Raw genomic sequence first — 22,993 nt, forward strand, 5'->3', positions numbered from 1 at the left:
ATGGAGTTGCAAGCCTGGCTGCGAAATGCCTCGTTTCACCCAGCCCTTCTCCAGGTAGCCCGCTTATAACGATCCTTTCTAAAGCACATCGAGTTTCAATACCTGCTTCTTCAGTTCCCCGATATTATCAATTTCCCGGCGTAAGCTCACCGGGGAATAAACTCACCCGGACCGAACACACGTGTGTGCTTCAGGCAGCGGGCTCCCGTTCCCGAGCGGTGCACCACCCCGAGCCGGGCCGCTCGGTACCCTCGTCCCCCGGGGCTCCCAGGTACTTTTTCCCCGGTGCCGCCGCTCTCCCCGGCTCCGCTCCGGGGCTGGCACCTCCGCTCTCCCCTTCCCCGCTGCGAACCCGCGGCTGCGATAGCGTAGGGTCGGGAACGGGTGCCTGCGTTTCCCTGCTGACAATTGACAGGACTGTGTTCCTCTGATTTATTTATTTTTTCCTAAGCCAGGGGCGCTCTGAAGGACAGTTTTTGCGGCGCCTGTTGACAAACAAGCCGTGCGCTACCTGATAGCGTGAGTCCGGTTGTTGCCCAGATGTCTGAACACCTCTCGGGGATATCAGCGCCGTTTGCAGGACAGCTTCCTCCGATGGAAGCCGGCAGGAAGGTGCTGTCTTCCTCCCCAAGCCCGCTTTGCGCCTGTTGGTGCAGCACACGGAAAGCCTTCGGAAAACACGGTGCCACTTTCCCCGCAACAGAGAGCTCTTTAAGCGGAGGAGGGCCGCATTTTTCCCCCTTTTTTTCCTTTCGTTACTTTTTAAATTTTCTCTCGAGTCCATACCTCCTCTAACTGCCCTGCCTTGTGTTTGTTTCACAGCGGGGTGCTCCGGCAAAGGGACGAGCGGGGCGTCGGGGCCGTGCGGGCACCCGGAACAGCTGCTGGGCGCTTCCCCGCACCGTGCCGCTATTACCGCACGCTGCGGTTCTGTTTCCTGCGGTAGGAGAGGTGCGTTTGATGCTGATATTTTTCCTCTCTTTATTTCTAGGACTGAGTGTTTTTTTTTCCCCGTCTAGCAGGAAAATCTCATAAACCCACGGAAAAAAATATATATATATGAACAACACCTAGAATCCCCTAAAACACCTTTTTTTTTATCTCCAGGGACATTTGGGGTGGGGAGGGGGGGGTGCGCGTCCCCGCACGTCTCCCCCGGGCGCGCCCCCGAGGGGTCAGAGGGCGGGCGCGCACGGGGAGTAGGGGGGTGTGTCCGCGTCGCGGTGACGTCACCGCCCGCTTCACCAATGGTCGTCCGGGAGCGGGGAGCCGGCAGCCAATGGGAGGCGGGGCGGGTCCGTGAGTGGCATTAAGGGCGGGCTCGGCCGGGGCTGGGGGAGAAATGAAGTTGTGCTAAAAGGCTTTTAGCCGGAAAAGAAGTTATTAGGGCATTTCTCAGTCGCAATTAGGGCTTCTTCATTAAGCCCACCCCCACCCAGTATGTGAGAGGGAGAGCCGGGCAGCCGATAAAGGGGCGGGAGGCGGCAGCGCCCGGCTGCCTGCCGGCGTGGGGAGCCGCGACGGGCACCGACCGCGCCCCCGCTGTTAATGAGCCAATTAAAGAGGGGTCCGCACCCTGGCACGGCTCGCCGCGGGCTGCCCTGCGCGGGGACAGCAGGTAGGTTCAGGGGGCCCGGCCTCGGGGGGGAGCGCAAAGAGGTGCGAAGTGAGGAGCGAGGCTGGGCTCTCCCGCCGCGGGTGGGAGGAAATAGCGGCAAAAGCCCTAAATCGGCTGGAAAAACGCGAGAGGAAACTGCTGTGGCAGAACGCGGCTGCCCTGTGCCGGGCTGCGGTCGGCAGCGCGTCCCTGCTCCAGGAGGGGAACAGCGAGGGCACCGGGGATTAATACAACAAACAGAAAATCGGGGAAATAAACAAACAACAAAAGCAGATAAGGGCACTTGGGCTGAGTTTTAAAACTGATTGTCGGTATTATTTCTGGAGGCCGCGGCGCTGAGTAGCGTGCTCACCCACCACCGCTCTTCTTCCCGCAGAGGCTCCTTACGAAGCCGCCCGCGGAGGCCCCGTTCCGGCAGCGGATCGCGGGAGGACCGGGATTACCATGACCCACTTCGAGGAGAGGCGCTGTCCGCGATGAGCAGGAGCAAAGGCCCGAAGCACCTCGTTTGGCTGCGGCGTCGAGTCACGGGCTTGTAGCTTTTTGTTTTGTTTTGTTTTTCCCGTAGTTGCTTGGAGTCTCTGAGCTGCACTGGATAAATGCCTTTTCCCCACGAGTGACTTTTCAGAGAATATACGTTCTTTTGAAGAACACCGCTCTGCTCTTCGGCACTTTGTTCCATTTCACCGAGCGGTTTCTCTGGGCGGCGGCCGTGCTCCAGCCCGATGCTCTGGGACATGAACCGCAACTGAGCGCTTCCCTCCCACCTTTGGATGAAGCTCCGGAGCTTAAATTGTAGGAAGGAAGGGGGAAAAAAACACGATGAAAGAGAAGTCCAAAAATGCTGCCCGGACTAGACGGGAGAAAGAAAACAGTGAATTTTATGAACTGGCTAAATTACTGCCCCTGCCCTCGGCCATCACCTCCCAGCTGGACAAAGCATCCATAATCAGGCTCACCACCAGCTACCTCAAGATGCGGGTAGTTTTCCCAGAAGGTAGGTGGGATGCTCTTCCCCGTGCTCCCCTTCCCATCCAGGTGCCGCTTGGGCCGGGCTCTGGGGGCCGGGTGCGCTCTGCTGCTGCTTCTCCCTCCCGTGAATGTTGTCGCTCCGTGGGTGTGACAGATCTGCTGGGGGCTGAGGGGCTTCTGTCAACACAGAGCCGACAGGAGGTTCTCCGTTCTCGTCCGTGCGATGGGCATCACCGCAAGGCAAAAGGGGGCGATCCCCCCCAATTTATAGCCCTACGTGGGAGAGCTAATATATGGGTAAATATTTACATAAGTCTATGCAAAGTCCTAAAGCCTTAGGTGCGGTGCGCAGGTATAAGGCCGACAGTGTTTAAGGCAGGCACAACGTATCGCGTTATAAACCCGCTGTGTCCCGGCCTGAAGATCGCTGGGGCCGTCTGAGGGCGTGAATCGATCTCGGGAAATTTTCACAGAATTAGTATATTCGGACGCATTCAAGCCCCAAAACGATGCGAGCAGAGGGCCTGGAGCGAACTTCACTTTGACTTTCACTGGGAAGAGCCGGGAGTCGCGTCCCCAGCCCAGCTGCTCCCGATGTGACGGGGCACTGAGCCGCCTCCTGGGGTGCCTGGAGGGGCTCCAGAGAGAGCAGAGCGAGCGTTAAGGGGCCGGGATGAAGTTCTGCTCTGCTCTCGGTCTGTCGCTTTTGTGAGATGTCAGGAAAACAAATTCAGAACGATTCACGCAGCTTTTATTTAGATTGAGGGGTTTTCTGCCTGGAAGAAATAGTAGTGAGAAAGAAGACTGGGGGGTCTGGTCTTTGTTTTTAGATAAATCTTAAAAAGAAAAAAAAAAGTTACCCTTTCGTTGAAATGAACGGGTGCATAAGAAACCCGATAATACGGACTTTGCGTTTACCTCGGGTCTGACGGTAGTGTTTTGCGAACCCAGAGAGGGCACGGGGTCTGTCCTGTTTTTTTCTGTTTGTTTTGCTTTTAAAACCCGATTCAGACCGGGAAGGAGCGGTCTTAACTCGACTTTTTAAAGGTAAATATTCGGTCGGGCCTGGAGGCGGCCCCTCCCCAGCGCTGTGCGAATACAGAGAGCCAAAGCCATGGCAATCTTTTCCAACATAGTGTATCCTGCAATCGCTTCTTTAAGCAACGGTATCTCTGAGTAACTTAGAACCGAAGAACGGGATAAGTGGGAGTTGTAACACCTGAAACCTTGAGGGGGGGGGGGGGGGAAGGAAAAAAGGAAAAAGTGAAAACTCTCTTGAAACCACGTTGCTGTTCTGTGCGATCCGCCCGCAAGGAAACTGAGCTGTCCTTTCATACTGTCAGCGCGCACTTTATAAAAAGAAAGCTACGGCCAACTCCGCTGCCCGCGCTGTTCCTAAAAGGATTATTAGCGGTGATCTGTCAGCTCCCGCCGTCTCAGCGGGCCGCCTTCCTGCGTGATTCCGAGCGGCTCTCGTCAATTACCGCCGCCGATGCAGCGGGGCTGTTTGATCAGAAGAAGCATATGGTGTTGCTTGTAGGCTGCGAGTAATCACGGGCGGAGAAGAATGGCCGGGCCCCGTCCCGGGCGGCAGCGCGGGATGCCTCAATGCCCCGGGGAGCCGTGCGGCGGGGGGCGCGGGGCCGGGGCAGGCAGCTGCGGCTTTGAGCCGGGAGGCGGAGAGTGGCGGCGGGACCTCCTCGGCCTCGCTACGGGGGAGCTGCGAATGGAAAGAAGCGGCCGCCGAGGGGGTGGCCCCGCGGTGCCGTCCGTGCTGGGGGGTCGGAGCGGCTCCGCAGGCACTTGCCAGTATCTGGGAGGCCCTCCCTCCCAGCTCGGTCGGGGCGCGTAGAGGCAGCCAGAACCTGCGGAAGGCAGTAGATGCGACAGGGGACGTTCTGCGGTTTTCCCGGGGAGGGCAGAGCTGCGAGAGCTGGGGCGCAGCCCAGAGCCGGCCGAAGGCGGAGGAGCGTAGGCTCGGCCGAGCGGTGCGGCTCCGCGGCGGCCGACCCGGAGCTTCCCTGAGCGGGGCCTGACTGGAAACGGTGGGAATAAGTGTACAGAACGACATAAGCTCCTCTGCGGAGGAAGTATCGGTGGGCGTCCGCGCGTTTGTACGTCCGAGGGGCTCCTATGCACGAAGGAGGCGGGTGGATGCCAGGGTCACTGTGAAAACAGGAGATTTCTGTCAGGGAAATGCCCGCGGTGCCACGCAGCCGCTCAGCGCCGTTTGGTTTCCGTTTCACTGTCGGAAATCGCGATGCAAAGCGGTTGGCACCGGGTGAGCGCGGGTGTGAGGGAGCGCAGTGCGGAGTTTCAGCTGCGGCTCCGCGATTCTCTCTAAGGAGTGAAACATACCTGGCTCAGGCCCGGCACGCCATTCCCCTACCCCGAACATCCCGAGGAAACTGGCAAAGATTAAATGTGTCCGATGGCTGCTGCCTGGCACTGGCCGGCTGCTGAAACTCCTCTGGCTCAGAAGGAGAGAGCCCGTTTGCTTAGGGCTGGCTTTGGGAAAGATAATGTTGAGAAGATCTGCTAGACAGCTGAGAACGGCGGAAAGAGATTTTTATTGAAGGGGGGGGGAAAAAAAGGAGAGATAGAATGAGAAAAAGATATATACCTTCCTACACCTTCCTAATAAATTCAGTCCTGTGTTAAAGTTCACGGGAAAAAAAAATCCCCAAAATGTCAATGTAACAGTGAAGGCGAAGAACGTAGCCTCAAAATTTGATGGAAATAAATCCGGGGGCGAAAATAATTTTTTAAACCTAAAGATGCGATTCCTATAAGCAGTGGGGTAATTCTTTACTGGCCCTTGCCGGTGTCCAAAAGTGAAGGCGGAAAAAAAAAAAAAAAAAAAAAAGGTGACGCTATGTATACATATATATTTAATTAAAGAATATTTCCAGGGTCCTGTTCTCCTCACCCGAATAAGCAGCTAAGGACTGTTTGCTTTTCCGCCCTATGAAGACCGATCGCTCCCACGCAGAGGCGTTCGCTTTCCCAGACAAAAGCAGCGGCCGCGTTTACGTAAACTTTCGCCTAACATTTCTATATTGAATCTTTATCTTGTTTTATTTTAAAGGGGGGGAGGGCGGGAGGTGGGGAGGGGAGACGAGCTGGAAAACAAAATCCGTTTCCCACGTGGATAGGTGATTTAATGCTGTTTTTCTTTCTGCTAAGGGAAATGATTGAGCATTGGGTTTCAGCGGTGATTTTCGTACAGAAGTTTTTCTCATTTAAGCCGCAGTTTACTCTGCCCGGTATCTCTCTGTGCTTAAGTCGAGTTTTGATGTGAACTTAAAATGTGAAGTGCAGAACTGAACTCTTAGAGTGAGAGTTGGCAAAGGCGCTGTTACGGGGGGATGCAATCAGATTTTATTGACAAACCCCTCTCCCTTCGTAGGGCTGCGTTAGTGCCGAAGGACGTTTTCAACTTGCGTGCAAATAGCGCAAACCCTTTCCTCCAGCGTTTGCTCGGAAAAAGCGATATTCGAGTTTGCGTCTTCCCTAAAACCCAGAAGTATGTGGCGCTGGAAATTTTGCCTTTTTTTTTTTTTTTTTCCCTCCATCCGCTGTGGGCACGGCTCCGTTTGTTTGCATTTCGGAGGGCAGCTCCATTACCCCCCGTGTGTGCCAAAACGCTGCGATTTCTCTCTGGCGCGGCGAATCGGTGCTGCTTCCACGGCCGCTCCCCCACCGGGGCCGTTTGTTCAGGCAGCAGAACCCTGCCTCCCTCTTACTATTATTTTTCTAAAGGAAGCGGGACGCTCGCTTCTATCCGCTTCAAACGAACGCATCTGATTTACCGAGATAATAAATCTTGACGAAACTTCGCTAATGGCATCCGCAGGCATGAGCAGCGTTTTACTTTTTTAAACGTCGCCGCTTCTGTTCCATCTGAACCCTCCGACGGCGGCTCTCTCCCTCACGGAAGCCTCATTTGGCAGAGATTTGGAGTTATCATTAACCACCGCCTGTTAAATTAAGTGAGAAATCGGCCTTGCCGGGCTCCGGGCTGGGTGCCTGGCGGTGGCATAGCGCGGGCTGCTGAACGACACCGTTCCTCGAGGCAGCCTCGCTGCACGCTGCCCCTCCGCCTTTGCAGGGAGGCTGTGACAAAAGGCGGCGGAGCTGCCCTCGGCCGGGGCGCCCCGAGGTCTCCCCGCTGCCGGAGGCGGCCTTCCCTGGGGAACCCCGAAGCCTGGATCCTCCTGCCTGAGGCTTGGGCTGGGTTCTGCGCTGAGTGCTTTTGGAAGGAGGGAGGCCGATGGCTCTGCCGTTGTTTCCTCCACCGTGAATTCGGATCGCGCTGAGGTTGGGGTAATGGTGGTAGCCACTTGGAAACGCTGGCAAATCAACGCCAAGAGGATGAGAGCTCGCGTCTCCTGTCCTCCCCCCCCCTCCCATCCCCCTCCCCCGCTATGGATAGACAAAGGAGACTATCGAGGTTGGGGTCGGGGCTGCTCTGCGAATGCTCAGGGAGGGACTGGGGACCCCGAGACCCGCTGGGCTTCCCATCGCCTCCCGGAGCCTTCCGCCTCTGCGTCTCGGCCCAATTAGCAGTGACTGAGCGCAGCCCCGCTTGCTTGGGACGTAGGGGCGTTCGGCAACGATATCGCGATGCCAGCCAGTGCCTCCATTGGCTGCTGCCATGAGGGCTCGGAGCGGCCCAGTGGGGCGGGGAGGCAGTGTCCCAGCGGCAAGGAGCAGCGGCGTTGGCCGTCGGTCCGTCCGTGGGAGGCGGCTTGCCCGGCGCTGGGCGGGATGCGCACGGGGGGGAGGAAGGCTCTTCCACCGGGCTGCCCGGTGCTGTCCTCCTACCAAAGAGAACGAGACGCTTTCTGCCACTTTCCTCGCTTTTAAATGCGGGAAAACGGCGATTTCCCGCGGGGAAGCGCTGAAAAAGTTATGATTCAGCACTCGCGGACCGAACGGCACCGGCACACTTTCAGCGCAATTTGAGCGCAGTCTCGGAGCGCTCAGTTCAGTAACGAGCGTTGATAGCAAGCCGAGCAAAGCCTGGCTCTAATGCCGCGGCTATTTTATTTTGTCACTTATTTATTTATTTTCCTTTCATTTTCTTTCTTTCTTTCTTTCTTTCTTTCTTTCTTTCTTTCTTTCTTTCTTTCTTTCTTTCTTTCTTTCTTTCTTTCTGCCTGTCTGTCTGTCTGTCTGTCAGTCTGTCAGTCTTTCTTTCAATTTTTCTTTCAGTCTTTCTTTCCTCCTAACGGTGGACATCTTCTAGGACGAATTGTTTACCTTCTCAGGAAAAAAAAATCTTCGAGTGGAGGAGGTTGTTAGATAGGAGCCTATAATCTATATCTTATTGAGAGTGTAAAACTCATTCCGAAAGAAAAGCTCGATCCATTTATTTTTGCTGCTTGCAATAACACAGCTGGATGATGCCTTGAGCTTGCGCTGCACGATTACTCATCATTCATTCGCCAAGAACCGGCCTAAATGATGCCTGTGGGATTAGGTCAATTTTAGTGGATCTACTTCGCCTCATTTGGTTACTAATTGGTTTCTTGTTTTATAAATCGAAATCTCATTTTCAGGAAATTACAAAGCCCATGCAGCCAGTCCATTGAGGTAATCCGTGGGTCGGGAGCATTTAAATGGAAATGGTTCGACAATGCATCAAGTATTAAGCAACAGTAAAACTTCGCCTCCGTTTCCACGTGAAATGCGAGCTCGCGAGCTCCTTAGATCCATAATAGATACATCGCTTCTAAGGCTACTTATGTAAATATGATAAACCAGACCCCGGCGGGGGAGGGGAGAAAGCAATTTTTATCTACAAAGGTTAATGTGGCATATCTTGGAAATCTTCCAAAATAGATTATGTTTTGCTTTGTCTTCGGCCACTTTAGCTGGGAAAATCCCTTGCCTAAAAACGGTTTAGTTATCCTTTCCCGCACAAAGCTGCTTGTTTCTATTCCAAAGCCATTATTCCGTTGGCTCTCCAAATTACAAGAGAATCTTTAGATCTTGTTTCCAGCGTAATCCTGAAGCAAAAGGGAGAGCTGATTTCCTTGTTTTGTTTTAAATAGACAATCAAAGGATTTGAGGAATTTTCTGCGGTAGGTCAAGTGCAAGATAGCTCAGTTTGCTCCCCGAAAAAAGGAAATTGGATGTTAAAGCGAACGGACGGGGAAAAAAAGTAATAATAAAAGGGGAATATTAATGGAGGGGTTTTCTCGTATAATCTCCAAAGACAGTATTTAAAGGGCGTCCGGAGAGCCCGCAGATCTGGGCTTGTCAGTGAAGAGAAGTAGTAGGCTCGAAAGTGCTGAAACGTCTGGGAAACGAGAAGCGTCTCGAGCGTTAGGGTTGCCAGAAGCTGGCTCAGGTAGACAAGTGAAAATGTTTAATTATGAAACATTAACAGCCGCAGCCAAACAGCGTGAGATTTCCAGCCGAAGCATAAAGAAGAGCTCAGTGCTCCGTGAAGAACGGCGTTCCCGAAAGAAGTTAACCTGTAATGTTGACGAGCTGTTCATTAACCCGCAGAGGTCGGGTTGTTTTCCCTTCTAGAAGGAGAGTAATTACAAGCCGTAAACTCGGATTAATAAACAACTTAAATCCTAGGCGAGGAGCGCAGCTTTAGCCCAGAACAGGGAAACTGTTATTCAGATTTCCCTTCGAGCGGGGGAAGCTCACAAGGAGCGGCCTCGACAGGGCGTCCCGGAGTGTGGGGGAAGCAAAGATACTGCGATTTCTCGTCTCCCTTTCCCTGGAAGCCGTGCGAGATGTGTCAGCTCCTGATAGACTTCGGGGGGGTCCCTGGTGGGGGACAGATGTGCCCCCGGGCAGCCCCGCTGGGTAGGGCGGCAGAGCGAGGGCACTTCGGGGGAGGGAGGAGAGCCCGGGCGCTGGGCACAAGATCACCGGGTCCCCGTTAATTGGAGCGGAGGTGTTAATGGGAAGGACCCTGTCTCCCTCTGGCACTCGGCGCGGGGTACATGCGGGCGGGGGCTAGGACGGAAGGTGCTGCTGGCTTCTGAGGGCCGTGGGTTAAGGAGAAGGGAGAAGCGGTGAGGAGGTGGGAGAGGAAAGGGCCGCCCGGGATGCCCTCTCCGTTCGGCTCGCTCGGGTGTACAGCCGAGGTGAAGGCTCTCGATACCAAGGGATGCCCGCTCTGCCCGCTGCCGCTCCGCGTGGATATCCCCGAAGAAAGGGGGCTCGCCTTCCCGAGCCCGCTCTGTAGGGGCAGATCTGGCCTTCTCCGGCCATCAATCAGCATTTCTGTTTGTTTGGATGTTTTTTCCTTCTTGCTTGATCCTTATTTAATGGCGTAAGCTTAAAATGTTTTAAACGCCCCATTTAAAATGATTTCAGCAACAACGTTGTTAAAAAGCGTTGCCCGTAAATAGATTTACTACGGCCGAGTAATTTTCCTGTGGCTCTTATTCCTTCTCACTTTGCATAAAACGAGCGGAGCCTGAAGCACGGGGCAGGTCCGGGGAGGTCCGTCCGGGGGGGGGGGGCTGGGAGGCAGCACACGCCCCTGGGCGCTCCCTTACCCACACTATGCAGCCAAGGGCCGCCCCGAGGGGCCTCTTTGTCGGGCACGCTGCTTCGCCCGGGTCTTAGGAATGAACTTCTCCGTTAACTAAAAATAGGTGTTTATTTCCCGCGGGAGTTTAGCTTAAAAACAACAACAAAACACCAAAGAGGCTCTTCTGTGCAAGGAAATCACACCCTCGTTTTTCAACGATTGTATGTATACCTGTTTTAAAGCGAGTTCGAACAAAGATATAATCATAAAAAATAAATAAATAGGAGAAAAGTTCTCTCCAGCAGGCCAACAGGAGAGAGTTTGTCACCTCGTCACTTTCCTTTCTCTGTGTGTCTTAACTGAACAGGACTGGGAGAAGCCTGGGGCCACTCCAGCCGCACCAGCCCGCTTGATAACGTCGGACGGGAGCTGGGGTCGCACCTTTTGCAGGTACCGCTCTGGAAACGACTGCCACGCGGTACTAACGATTAAAGAAATCAGTCCCTCTTCTGAGCTTTTAATTGCCACCGTGACTAATTTTTAACCGTTCACGTGTTTAATTAAAAAAAAAAAAAAAACGTGGGAGGGGAGGGACGGGACGGACGGACTCCTTTGCACAAACGCAGTTCAGGTAGAGGAAGGAATATTAGAGTTACTGTACCCATGCTTTGTGTGTGTGTGTTAGGGGGGGGGGGTTGTGTGGGCTGTGACACGTCCTTAATAGGTCGGAGTCTCTTCTACTCCCTCTGCACCCAGAAGCCCCATTTCCGTCTTCTGAAAAGCATCTGACAAACCGTCCCGTCCCACACGGCCGTTATTTACCCCGCGGGGAGGCTTACACTCCCCTCGCTTGCTTAACAGGGGCTAACATCCCGGGGAGTTAGAAACGGGGTGAGAGCGCTCGGGAATTCTCGGGTGGGCATAGCCACGGCGGGAGCTCTGCGGGATGCGGGGTCACGGCTATAGAGGGGTCTTGCCCAGGGCTCCGTTTCCTTCCAGCTTTCTGAATAATCTCAGCCCGAAAGGGAATACGTCTTGTCTAGAATAAGCCCCTGGAGGACGGTACTTTATGTGTCGGTCTGTCTGTGTCCATCTCTCTGTCTGTTGCTCCCTCTGCCGACCCTTTCCCCAGACGCTGGACGGTTTCATATTCGTGGTGGCTCCGGACGGGAAGATCATGTACATCTCGGAGACCGCCTCGGTGCACCTGGGCCTGTCTCAGGTAGGCTGGGGGCTGGCGCGGGAGTGCTGTGCGGGGGGGCACTGGCGAAGAACGCTCCCCTTCCTCCTCTTCCCCCTTTCCTCCTTCTCCTCTCTCACAGGTAGAGCTGACCGGCAACAGCATTTACGAGTACATCCACCCCGCCGACCACGACGAGATGACGGCGGTGCTTACGGCTCACCAGCCCTACCACTCCCACTTTGTGCAGGGTAAAGCGCGTCCCCCCTACGCCCCATCGTCCCGTGTGGATGTGGAGCCCTTCCCGCGCCGCTCACCGCCCCTCTGCCTCCCCTCTCCTCAGAGTACGAGATCGAGCGGTCCTTTTTCCTACGGATGAAATGCGTACTGGCCAAGAGGAACGCGGGGCTGACCTGCGGGGGCTACAAGGTGGGTGCGGGGGGCACGGCCCCGCCACGACACCCTGGGAGTGGACGGGGATTGAGCGCCCGGGGCTGGCCCGGCTCGGCGCTCCTTCATGTGGCCCTGAGCTGGAGACGTTGTGACACGGTGTAGCGCAGAATAAGGAAATGTGTTGGAATAGCTCCAGGAAGAGACGCTTAAAATAGACAAATGAGGCTGGAAGTGCACAGCAGCAATATGCAGGGAGGAAACGTACCTAAATCTATGCCTAAAGATGCGTTCTGGATCGTGTCTGCTCTGTCTGTGTAATAGATACATCTTATCCATGTGACACACGCACACATGTAAATTCTCTCACACGCATCCACTCTTCATTACAGAGCTGTGACCGCCTTGGCACTTCCTCGTCTTCCCTTTGGAGAAGAATCATAAAAGCGTAGTTAGGAGGTGGTCCAAAAACCACTTAAGTCAGTGGAAAAAAAAAGAAAAGAAAATCTTGTTGACTTTAACGGGCCTTAGATGAGAGTTGAAGTTCCGTATGAAAAAAACCCCACATCCCAACCCAAGGGAAAGCAGAAAGATGGGGGTGGAGTGAGGGTGGTGGGAGGGGGTGGGGGCCCGGGCAGCGAAGTTCACAGCCCCCACGCCCCATGCCCAGCAGCTGTGTGTCCCTGCAGGTCATCCACTGCAGCGGGTACCTGAAGATCCGCCAGTACAGCCTGGACATGTCCCCTTTCGACGGCTGCTACCAAAACGTCGGTTTGGTCGCCGTGGGCCACTCGCTGCCGCCCAGCGCCGTGACGGAGATCAAGCTGCACAGCAACATGTTCATGTTCCGGGCTAGCCTGGACATGAAGCTCATCTTCCTAGACTCCAGGTAGCTCTGAGGCTGCCTCCAAATCGATTCCTCACTCCTTCCCCTACCACCACCCGGCCCCTCCTATCCTCCCCCCCGACTGATGTTGGCTGCTGTGTCCTCGCAGGGTGGCCGAGCTCACCGGGTACGAGCCCCAGGACCTGATCGAGAAGACCCTTTACCATCACGTGCACGGCTGTGACACCTTCCACTTGCGATGCGCTCATCACTTGTGTAAGGATCTGCGCTCAGAGAACCTCACCTCGCTTTCTCCCTCCGCTAAAGGGCTTTGGATGTGTTAGGATCCACCCCTGGGCTGGGGGGAGAGCGGGCAGCACCCGCGGCGGGTGTGAAAGGAAGGAGAGGCCGGAGGCTGAGGAACTGCAGGCTCGGAGCTCCATCCCCCCCCCACGATGGAGGGGAGCGGCCACGGCACAGGGAGGCAGCTTTCACCCTTCGGCTTCTCGTTGTAGAACAAGAACTCCCCTCGCAAACCCTGAACGTTCAGTTCGTTTCGAATCTCGCTTAGGAAAAAGCCTTTTTTCTTGCTCCGGAAAGGCTGTGCCAGTGCAGTTCAAACACTTCTGTTCCCCTTCCATCGAGTCTCACAAATCTTATCTGCACGGCTAAATTTGCTGCAGCAGTGAGCCTACTTCAGAGCGCAGCTATTTATTCTATTTTGATATCACGATGACATTAATACATGCATAGATGTATAAAAAGGATATTAATTTCCGGTAAGTTTCCTTAAGGGGAACGTCAAGAGAAGAGATAAAAACCCAAAGCCACGTTGAGAGAATTCAATCTCGATGACAGTATGGCTGGGTGGGGGGGTTCACCCCCCCTCCTCCCCAAAACCCGCTGTGTTTGCCCTCGATCTCCCTGAAAAGCCTTAGTGATGGCGAGGGGGGAGGGGATGCCCGGGGCCATCCTTTCCTCATCCGTTTGCCACGCTCGGCTCTCCGCAGCCCTCCTGAGCCCCTCTCTCCCCGCTCTGTCCCGCAGTGCTGGTGAAGGGCCAGGTGACCACCAAGTACTACCGCTTCCTGGCCAAGCACGGCGGCTGGGTGTGGGTGCAGAGCTATGCCACCATCGTGCACAACAGCCGCTCGTCGCGCCCGCACTGCATCGTCAGCGTCAACTACGTCCTTACGTAAGTGCTCCGCGGGATGCGCCCGGCGGGGCGCGGGGGGGGGCACCTGCCGCGGCCTCCGGACCCGAGCCCTGGCAGCTTGGGGAGGCCGGGGCGGGGGGGGGGGAAGAGGGCACACGCTGAGCAGGGCGCTTACATCTAGATGAAGGCTTTCCGGGATTCTTTCCTTTCGGGAATGGAGATTTAGAGGTTTGGCACCCGCATATTTTCCTGCTCCCTCTCCCCTCCTCTTTTTTTTTTTTTTTCTTTTTACAGTTTAAATACACCCAGCATTAAATAAAATTTAATGCAGCATAAAAAAAAAAAAGAAGTTTTCACGTACGGAGTTATTTATACTCAACAAACAGGACATCTGTTTTTCTTTTCAAAAATCTGGGGTTTGAAGTTCTTAATTTCATCCAGAGTCTCTATCAAAGCTCCGAGGTTTCTTTTTTGTTCTTGGAGAGCGATCCTTACAGAGAACCACAGAGAAAGTTGGTGACCAGAAGGGTCAGGGAAACTTAACAAAAATCAAGATGAAATAGAATTAAGAGAAAAAAAATCAGAGGGATTGCTTAGGTACTGCATATCTCAACGCATCCCCTCGTACCTGGGGCTTGCCGGGCAGGGCTCCGGCCGTGCTGCTTTCATCGAGGCACTCAGGCCTGGGGAGGGGGGATCTCTTCTCTCTGAAGCATCTACTCTGGCCGCAGCCGCATTGCAATGCAGGGGCGAGCGGCCGGACCTTCCCAATGCTGCGGCAGAGGCAGCGCAGCAGTGTTTCCTTTCTCGGGTCCGCTCACGCACAGGTGGCGATCGCTTCGGCGGCCGAATTTAAGACGCGCTCCCCGAAATGCAGCGGCTCCTTACATTAAGTCTGAGCACCTGCACGAGGAGCTGCCCAGCAGGAAGTCAGTGCGTGGTAATGCCAGGATCCTAAAGGCAGCTTGACGTGCTAGGTTGGCTTTCTACCAGCAATTCCACGTACTTTTCCATAAGCACCTGAGATCAGCGGTCATTTCCCTTCCCTTTAAGAGCAACAGAGCGAACATAAACCCCTTATACCGCACGCCCCGAGCAGCTTGGGGCTACCGCGGCACAGCTGCTGCGCTCCCCGGGGCAAAACCTCTCACTCCTCCGGGGCGGCTGCGGGCATAGGGCCGGGCTCGGGGTGCGCTGCGGCGGAGATGGCTGCGCAGAAATAGAGCGGCTCCTCCGCCCTGGCCGACTTCCTGTCCTTTTGCTGGTCTTTGTATTTTTGTGCGTGCATGGGGGTTTTAGAAACAAGGTTATATTTAGAGCTGTTTTGAGCCGGAGTGACGTGTGGGAGGGCAGTGTGTGCTCTCCCGAACTTCCTCTCGGAGCTGCTTCGGAGCGAGGCTGCTTCTCATTGACTTGAATGTGGGGAGAGGGCAGAGCTGGAGCCCATCACGATCCATGGCTGCAACCGTCAGGGGCTGCAGGGGCATTCCGACTGCATGGAACCCCAATTCTGGTAGCGCAGGTTGGTTGAGGTCTCACCCGCTCTGATCACCTCTTCATTGGGGCTGTCCTGCCGCAAGGCTGAGCGCAGGTCATGTAGTGCTCAAAGTCTGCACGTGATTAAGGCACTTAACAATATAAATTCTCTGGCTCCTAAAGCTCCTTAAGGATGGCAGTGGCTCATTCTGGCAGCCCATGGCCAGCTGAGAGGTGTGTGGGTGCAGCTTTTGGCACAGCCCCTTGTGGTCTGCTGAACAGGCAGAAAAGAAAGGTGAACCTCTGCTTGTTGCCCCTCGTTTATGGGAACCGGAGAGAGAGAGTTTGGAAATGGTGAAGAGTCGCTCATGGGATTGCAGAATGGAATCTGGAAGGCGGGATGCCTCTCACAGTGGGTTCCTTTGAAAATAGGAAATGCTGGTGTTCAGCAAACTTGGATGAACATATCAAAAGGGCTTTCAGCTTTGGGTGGCATTTGACAGGTTCTTGAGGATGCTGAAGAGGCAGATGTCTGTCCCCTGGCATGGTGTTCTTCACTCAGGCAATGTTCTGCAAGACGTTCATTTGCTCACAGCACAAAGAGCTTTCTCTCACTCTGGGAGGAATGTGATGCTTCAGGCACGAGTGAACAGATGCTGGGTGGTACAGAGCCCTACCCGGCCTGGGGGACCTGTGCCAGTGGAGGCTGAGAGGCAGTGCCTTGCCTTAGAGCTCCCCTGAGCAATATGTGCGAGGGAAACAGAAAGAATGAGAAAGGGTTTATGAAGGACTCCTTCCCCAAACACTCATTCAGTTAAGAAAACAAAAAAGGGACCGTTTCCATTTTCTGTAAATTCTAAGCTCTGTGAAAGTGAATTCTAGAATTGAGAACAAATGTTTTCAATAAGTACATATACCAAACAGGATAGGTACGGTGGCAAGGGCATGTGAGCAACAAGAGGGAAGGTTATTTTTTGTGTAATCAGAGTGTGTCAAAAATTAATGTAAATGACCTTTAAGGGTTTCAGCATTTGCTCTTCTTTGTATTCTGCTTGGCATACGCAATCACAGACACAGAATATCTGTTTCTTTTATTTGTTCTGTACACACTCTAGCCATATTATTGATTATTAGCTGTGCATGTTTATCACATAAAGGAACTTGAGTATGAGTCAATTAATGGAGAATGTAACTGCTGAAGTTAAGTTTATATTTAGATGGCAAACAACCTTCCTTTAAACAAATGGGTAAAGCAAAGTGCAAATCCTTTGACTTTTTGAGCAAGAACAAATATTATAATAATTTGTCCCTAGAGAAATCTAAGGAAGCTTTCCTATATACATTTCCTCGTTCTTTTTCTTTTGAAAGAATAACAATAGCAGTACCATGTAGTGATAAAACCGCGTACCAATAAAATGGATTAGGTATTTAATTATGACTAATCTATGTTGATGATATAGTACACACAAGTTCCAGTTGCCCTCTTCACATTACATTGTGCATCTGGCTGATTAGAAGCACAAATTGAAGTATGCAATTCGTTTGAAAGATTATTTCACAAATAAATGCCATATTGATGAATGTTTCACATAATGATGTGGTAAATGCAATTTAGAATAAATTAACAGTTAATTGTATCTGCAGTCTTCATCATTAAATTATTACTATTTATAGCTTTGTGTACTATCAGATTTAAAATAGTTGCATCAACACTGTGATAGCATCCTGTGTGGTGAGTTGGACTTTGAAAACTCTCCTCCCTGGCATATTAAACAGGTTTTGGGGAAGTCATGTTTCAGATGGAATCACAGCTCTTCCAGTATTCTGGGGCAATTACAGTGAAATATTTCCATTGCTTTTCATAAACATCATCTTTTTGACCTATCTCTGGGACATCAGGGCTCACCTCTTTTGTTTCCTAGTCAATAGGAGCACCCATACATCATATTCCCATACCTCCAGGACCACTCTTCTTAAGCATTTCTCTCAAATCCACCAATTTGGATGCGTGGCAGAGTCCCCTCCTCAGCCCAAGGTACATGACTTGTATCTCTCAGGTGTGTGTGGAATGTGTAAGATAGTGAATAATCTGGGGAAGGTAATTCTGCGCACCCTTACTCATTTCATTAGAGGAATGACTCACACAAGTAAGAGTAGCTATCTACCTTTAATACTTGAGATAAGGCATGCTGACTTTACGCAGGTATTTTTTATTTTCTATTTTTTCCTAAAGTAGTTGTAAATAGTAGAAACAAATCTGACCTGCTGCTTTTCCCTTAGATTTCTCTGCGTTAATGGGAATTTCATCACTTCCTTAACTGTGCACAGAACTGAATCTCACCTCATCTGCTCAGTCTGCTAAGCATTTTTCCTAGGACTAGAAAGCCTTCCATCATTGACATGATTTAATTAGCAAAGTAAATATATAATAGAATTGTTTTAATCAGTCAAAATTCTCAAGGAGCACGTGCCTCAAAGAAAAAAGCATGAAAGGATTCCTCTTGAACTATTCAATGCAATATTCTGTTTGTTCACCATAGTTTTTATTACAGACTTGTCTCCCTGGAACACTGTTTATATATTTCTTGCAAATAGGAGACAGGCTTTTCCAGGTGTCCACAATACGCTTCTGCAGTTCTTCTTTGTTCGTGTAGTGGCTTTCTTAGCTACCATTTATTTAATTCACTCCAAATTTCTATGCTTGTATTTAAACCAGGTGACGGTAATGGCCAAGGCACTAAAACTGTATCCCAGTCTGCAGCCGCTGCTTTTTTGAACCAAGTTTTATTTGCTAGAGTGAGGATTAAAGGACTGCAGCTCAGATCCACAGGAGAGAACAAAACAGTCATTAGTTTAAATGCATGCCTACTGATGGTCTCAGGGAGCGTGAAATTCAGGACTACAAGGAATGTTCTGTATTCCAAGAAAGAAATGTGACTGGAAATGCTTTCTACTTCATCCTTCTCCCGTTCAGTGTGCTGGTTCTATGGCCTTTGGAAACTTGCAGCTTCCAAATGCTGAATTACAGATCTTGTAAAATGATTGTCTGGGGGAGAGACATGTTGAGCAGCAGATTTAGCAGCAATGGCTAAAGCAATTACTATTTCCAGCTGCCTGCCTTGACTCCATTGATGAAAGTTCCAGGGCCCACTACAGGGATTCTTACTCCTAAAATGCCACAGTTAATGGCTCTAGGTAAACTGCCACAGATTTCACTTTGCACAGAAGCACAGGACTGTGTCCTGGAGCACAGCTGTTTCTGCTAGAGAGAATGTTTGCACGTTATCCTTGCTCTGCCCCTCAGCACCTCGAATGGCACAAATGAGGCTTGTGAACAGCACGGGCAGCTCTGGGTGCCCATGTCCCTTTTTGCGTTAGCCCCAGTGCTCCTTCTACAAGGCACAGAGGTGGAGAGCACAGACTGTGGCACTGAGGGTTAAAGTCCATTACTCTGTGACAGTTCAGAGGGCTGAATGCAAGCAAGGCCATTGGAAGAGCATCCGATGGTTTTGCCACATCACATTTATATCTAGTCTATGAATTGTATCGGTGGCTGTGCAGAAGAAGCAGACCACGCAGCTAAGCTGCTTCCAAATGATTCTCTTCATCACAATCATGGAACACAGGCATAGACTTGGTTTAGTGATGGGACTTGGTAGATCAGAATGATGACTGGACTTGATGATCTTGAATGCCTTTTCCAAAAGGGATGATTCTATTATCCTCTCGATGTTCTGTGCACAACTGAATACTGGACTGGCTCCCACTCTCCTAACGGCAGCAGCATGTTCCTTCAGCAGTTTTACAAGCTCTGTTTCTGTTTCCTTAATCTGTTGCATGTTTGCTCTGTGCAGCATCTCTGTATTGCTGATTCTCATGTTGCTTCGCTGTAATTACCATGTGATGCAACAGGTGTGATAGGTTACTTAGCTGCTTCTGTAGCTAAGTTCCTTCTACATTAAGGCGCTCTTGCTAGCTCTTATTCATACACACACAAACACGGCATTTAGAAATATCCTAAATTAAGTGTTAACAAATAAACCTCTGTCTGTTCAACAGTGGCAAGTATCTGTTTAAAATCTAATTCTCCTTCCCTCACCTCTCTTTTGTACTTTACAGCATGGGCCAGGCTCCAGCACACATGTTCGTACTCAGTAGGTTACTTCAGAGGCAAACCCCTCACTTTGATGACACTATTTATGGAGGCAGGCATCGTTCTGTGTGAACAAGGGTACAGAGTCTGACCCCTCTGGAGGCTTGTGATGACTGCAGTCTGGAGTCAATCCCATGATCTTAAACACACTTGCACAATTTATTCCTCTTGTTGTTTTTTGCTGTTGTCCACTTAGTACAATTAAATCACAGAAGCCCTGATTTACTAAATAGCTTGAGCACATGTGCTGTGGTTTAATCCTGGCAGGCAGCTCAGCACCTCACAGCTGCTTGCTCACCCTTCCCTGTTGGGGAGAGAATCAGAAAGATAAAAGTGTGGGAACTCAAGGGCTGAGACAAAGACAGTAGAGATAAAGGTAAATCAAATGCTGCACACACAAGCAAGGCAAAACAAGGAATTCATTAACTATCTCCAATTGGCAGGCAGTTGTGCAGCCGCTTCCAGGAAAGCGGGGCTCATCGCGAGTAGGGGTTTCTTGGGAAGGCAAACACCACTGCTTTGAATGTCCTTCCTCATTCTTCTTTCCCTCAGATTTTATTGCTGAACGAGGCACCACATTGTATGAAATGTCCCTTTGATCAGCCTGGGTCAGCTGTCTCAGCTGTGTCCCCTCCCAGCTCCTTGCTGGATGGACACTATGAGAAATAGAAAAGATCCCAAATATGTGTAAAAACTGCACAGCAACAATTAAAACATCCATGAGTTATCAACATTATTCTCATCCTAAATACAAAATACAGCACTACTAGCTACTAGCAAGAAAATTAACTCTACCCCAGACAAAACTGGGACAACATGGCTGGCTCTAAACGTGCTTAGGCATAACTTTCAGTGCATGATTATATGCTTGTGTACTCTGTTTTGAAATAAATAAATAACTAAATAAAAACACAAAAAACAACAAACCTTAGGTGCACACTTAGAAATAAGAATATTTCTTCTCTTTGCCAAATAGAGATGGCTGGAAAGCTGTGTTCATTACTGTGTTGAATTGGGACTTAATGAAGAACAGCTGGAGTTTTTCAGCTACAAACCACTGTGTATAAATCTCGAGGGCAGCAATGTTGAAAATAACAGCTATTATCTGCTGAAGTTTCAGTGCAACTATGGAAACTCAAATGCCTGGTTAACTCAAGTCTGGCAATATCCCCTAGTATTGTGCAGCTACTTTGGCGTCACCTACAGTGAAGATCTTTATACTCATCCCCATGTCTACTCTTCTCATATCTGTGCTTTTGGTGAGAAAGCCAAAATGGAGAGCCTGCCCTGAAGGCAGCTTTGTTACGAGTAGCCTGTGGCTTTCAGTTCTCTCGGTACAATGTTTGGCAGCTTGTAGCTCAGACTGTTGGTACAGAAAACTCTCTGACTTAGGGCATGGTTAATGGAAATCCACCCAAAGGCATTACATGCTGTTTTTCTCTTGCTGTTTCCAAAGACTGCTTTGTACACAGAACAAATAAACAATGTTTAATGACTGTTTCACAAGGCATAACCAACTAGAATATTTGCTCAAATAAAGGATGGGTATGGGGATAAATAACCTGCTGGCTTTTTTTTTTTTTTTTTAGTTTTTTGTTTTGCTAGTGTTTGCAGCCAAACTGCTGAATATTGTTCCGCCAAACAGTTCTGTTGATCCTAAGCTGTGAGTAGGAGAGTTACAGTATCATCTTTTGAAAGATAATCAACCTCCTTAGTGATTTCTGTGAAAAACAGCAATGGGACTGCAGGTGTGGCTTCAGTTCAAAGTAAATTGTATACATGCAGCTGTGTAATTCAGCATAGGAATATGCAACTAGGGCTTCCATTATGTTATCTAACAAGTTCAAGAGAGCAGTAGGAGAGGAAGTGTACGGCACCATTAGCATAGGTATGATATACTGGATGATTTGCTGCAAATGTGCTACAGAAACGGTCACCAAAAGCACAATAAGTATCATCAATTATAATAAACTGAATCTGTTGCACAAATATAAATCAAAAGTATGGTTAGTTCAAGGACAGCTTACCTGTAGTGTTGATCCAAAGATCATTGTAGGTTGGCAGTGGAGCTAATCTGTATGTGTGCTGTGAACGTTTGTAAAAGAGCATAAAATAGCCTGGTCAGAGACTCTTCCAGGCACCTAGAAACCTTTGATAGATGTACATGCAAAGCAGTGAAAACAGATTGGCTAAAACCAGCTGTGGACCCCCTGCCTGTCTGTGACAAAGCAAGGACCAAGAGAACAAAGGTGCTAGCCAGATGATAGGTTTACATTTTATAAGAAGGTTGTAGATAGACGCTATCAAAAATTCTCTTTTTTGAATTTGATAGTTGTGAGTTTAAGCAGTAATTGTATTGTGGTTTAACTTACTGTGTGGCCCAGAGAGTCTAGGTAGTCAACCTAGCAAAGGTTATATTGTATAAATTTTAACAGTTAGTGGACTAATTTCATAGAATCATAGAACATCCCGAATTGGAAGGGACTGCCCAGGGGAGGCTGTTCCAGTGCCTGAGAACCTGCGGGTGACGAGCCTTTTCCGGATCCCCAACGTGATCCTCTCCTGATGCAGCTCCATGCAGTTTCCTCAAGTTCTGTCACTGTCACCAGAGAGCAGAGTTCAGCGTCACTGCTCTGCTCTCCTCGTGAGGAGTTGTAGGCCACTATGAGGCTTCCCCTCAGCCTCATTTGCTCTGGTCTGAACAGAGCTAGGGACCCCAGCTGCTCCTCGTACATCCCGCCCTCCAGAGCCCTTCACCACCTTTGTAGCCCTTCATTGAATGCTCTCTAACAGTGATTTATATCATAGCACGAAAAAAGTACAATGCATATGTTGAGGAGACCGAATCAGTAATTAGCAGGAAAATAACAAATGAAATGGAATACTGTGAGTTACCTTACAACCTCGTGATATCAGCTTTTCTGGCTGATGTTTAAAAGCTTAAACACATTATACATGATATGTCTATCAAAACTGGATCACCAAGACAGAGTGTGATATGAACAGAGTCCCAAACCCAAGCAAAAAAATAATGTGGATGAGCTTTGGCTGCAGGAGAGGTTTGGAAATGAGAAAACAGATTAATTTGTAAGTAAAAATAATAATAATAAAAGCAACAAAATCCCATTCTCTTCAAATGCTAAAAAAATACATATTATTTCTTGCCCTTCTTTCTTCCCTTACTTTCAAGATTCAGTTGAAAGGCATTCCTTAACATATCATGGTTACTTACTTTGTGGGCAGAGAATGGCACCTGGAGGGACAAAGTACTGTCCCTTGACTAAAGCTGAGGGACTCTAGACGAGTGAATTGGAAACACATTTGTCGCAGAAAAATCTTGCTTCTTCTCAAGAAAGTGAAAGCCTTATGACAGTAAAGGGCTAATCTGATGAAAGAGAAAGTGATCTCCTGCAAATGAGGCCTTCTCATGAAATGGGGATCCCAAACTGTCTTGGACTCAACATGCTTCTGCAGCATGGGACCAACTTGATCAGGAAAAGCAGGCTAGAATGATGGACAAGTATGTTATGAGGCATGCAGATAGGAAATTTGCCAAGAGGGAACTACCAGAATGAATAGTGAACCAATTTTTCAAGCACTTTGTTTTTTGTTAGATAAACTGTTCTCTGATCAAAAAAGCCTATCAGAAAGTCTGTCAAATGAGATATAATCCATCTTCTCAAAGAAGATAAATTTATCACAGCAAAGCTAGTTA

The 22,993-nt window shown here is 50.3% G+C and overlaps 1 protein-coding gene across 1 annotated transcript in view; it reads left to right on the forward strand.

The window, feature by feature from the left end:
• SIM1 (single-minded family bHLH transcription factor 1) overlaps nt 2,309–22,993 on the forward strand; it is a 40,502-nt gene continuing 19,817 nt past the window's right edge. Inside the window, exons 1-8 of the mRNA XM_021393052.1 lie at nt 2,309–2,615; nt 10,465–10,547; nt 11,230–11,319; nt 11,420–11,528; nt 11,621–11,706; nt 12,357–12,556; nt 12,663–12,769; nt 13,541–13,688. Coding sequence (XP_021248727.1) covers nt 2,441–2,615; nt 10,465–10,547; nt 11,230–11,319; nt 11,420–11,528; nt 11,621–11,706; nt 12,357–12,556; nt 12,663–12,769; nt 13,541–13,688 — 998 coding nt within the window. The 5' untranslated portion in view covers nt 2,309–2,440. The remainder of the gene's footprint in view (nt 2,616–10,464; nt 10,548–11,229; nt 11,320–11,419; nt 11,529–11,620; nt 11,707–12,356; nt 12,557–12,662; nt 12,770–13,540; nt 13,689–22,993) is intronic.

This window comes from Numida meleagris, chromosome 3 (assembly GCF_002078875.1).
Source record: "Numida meleagris isolate 19003 breed g44 Domestic line chromosome 3, NumMel1.0, whole genome shotgun sequence".
NCBI classification, from domain to species: Eukaryota; Metazoa; Chordata; class Aves; order Galliformes; family Numididae; genus Numida; species Numida meleagris.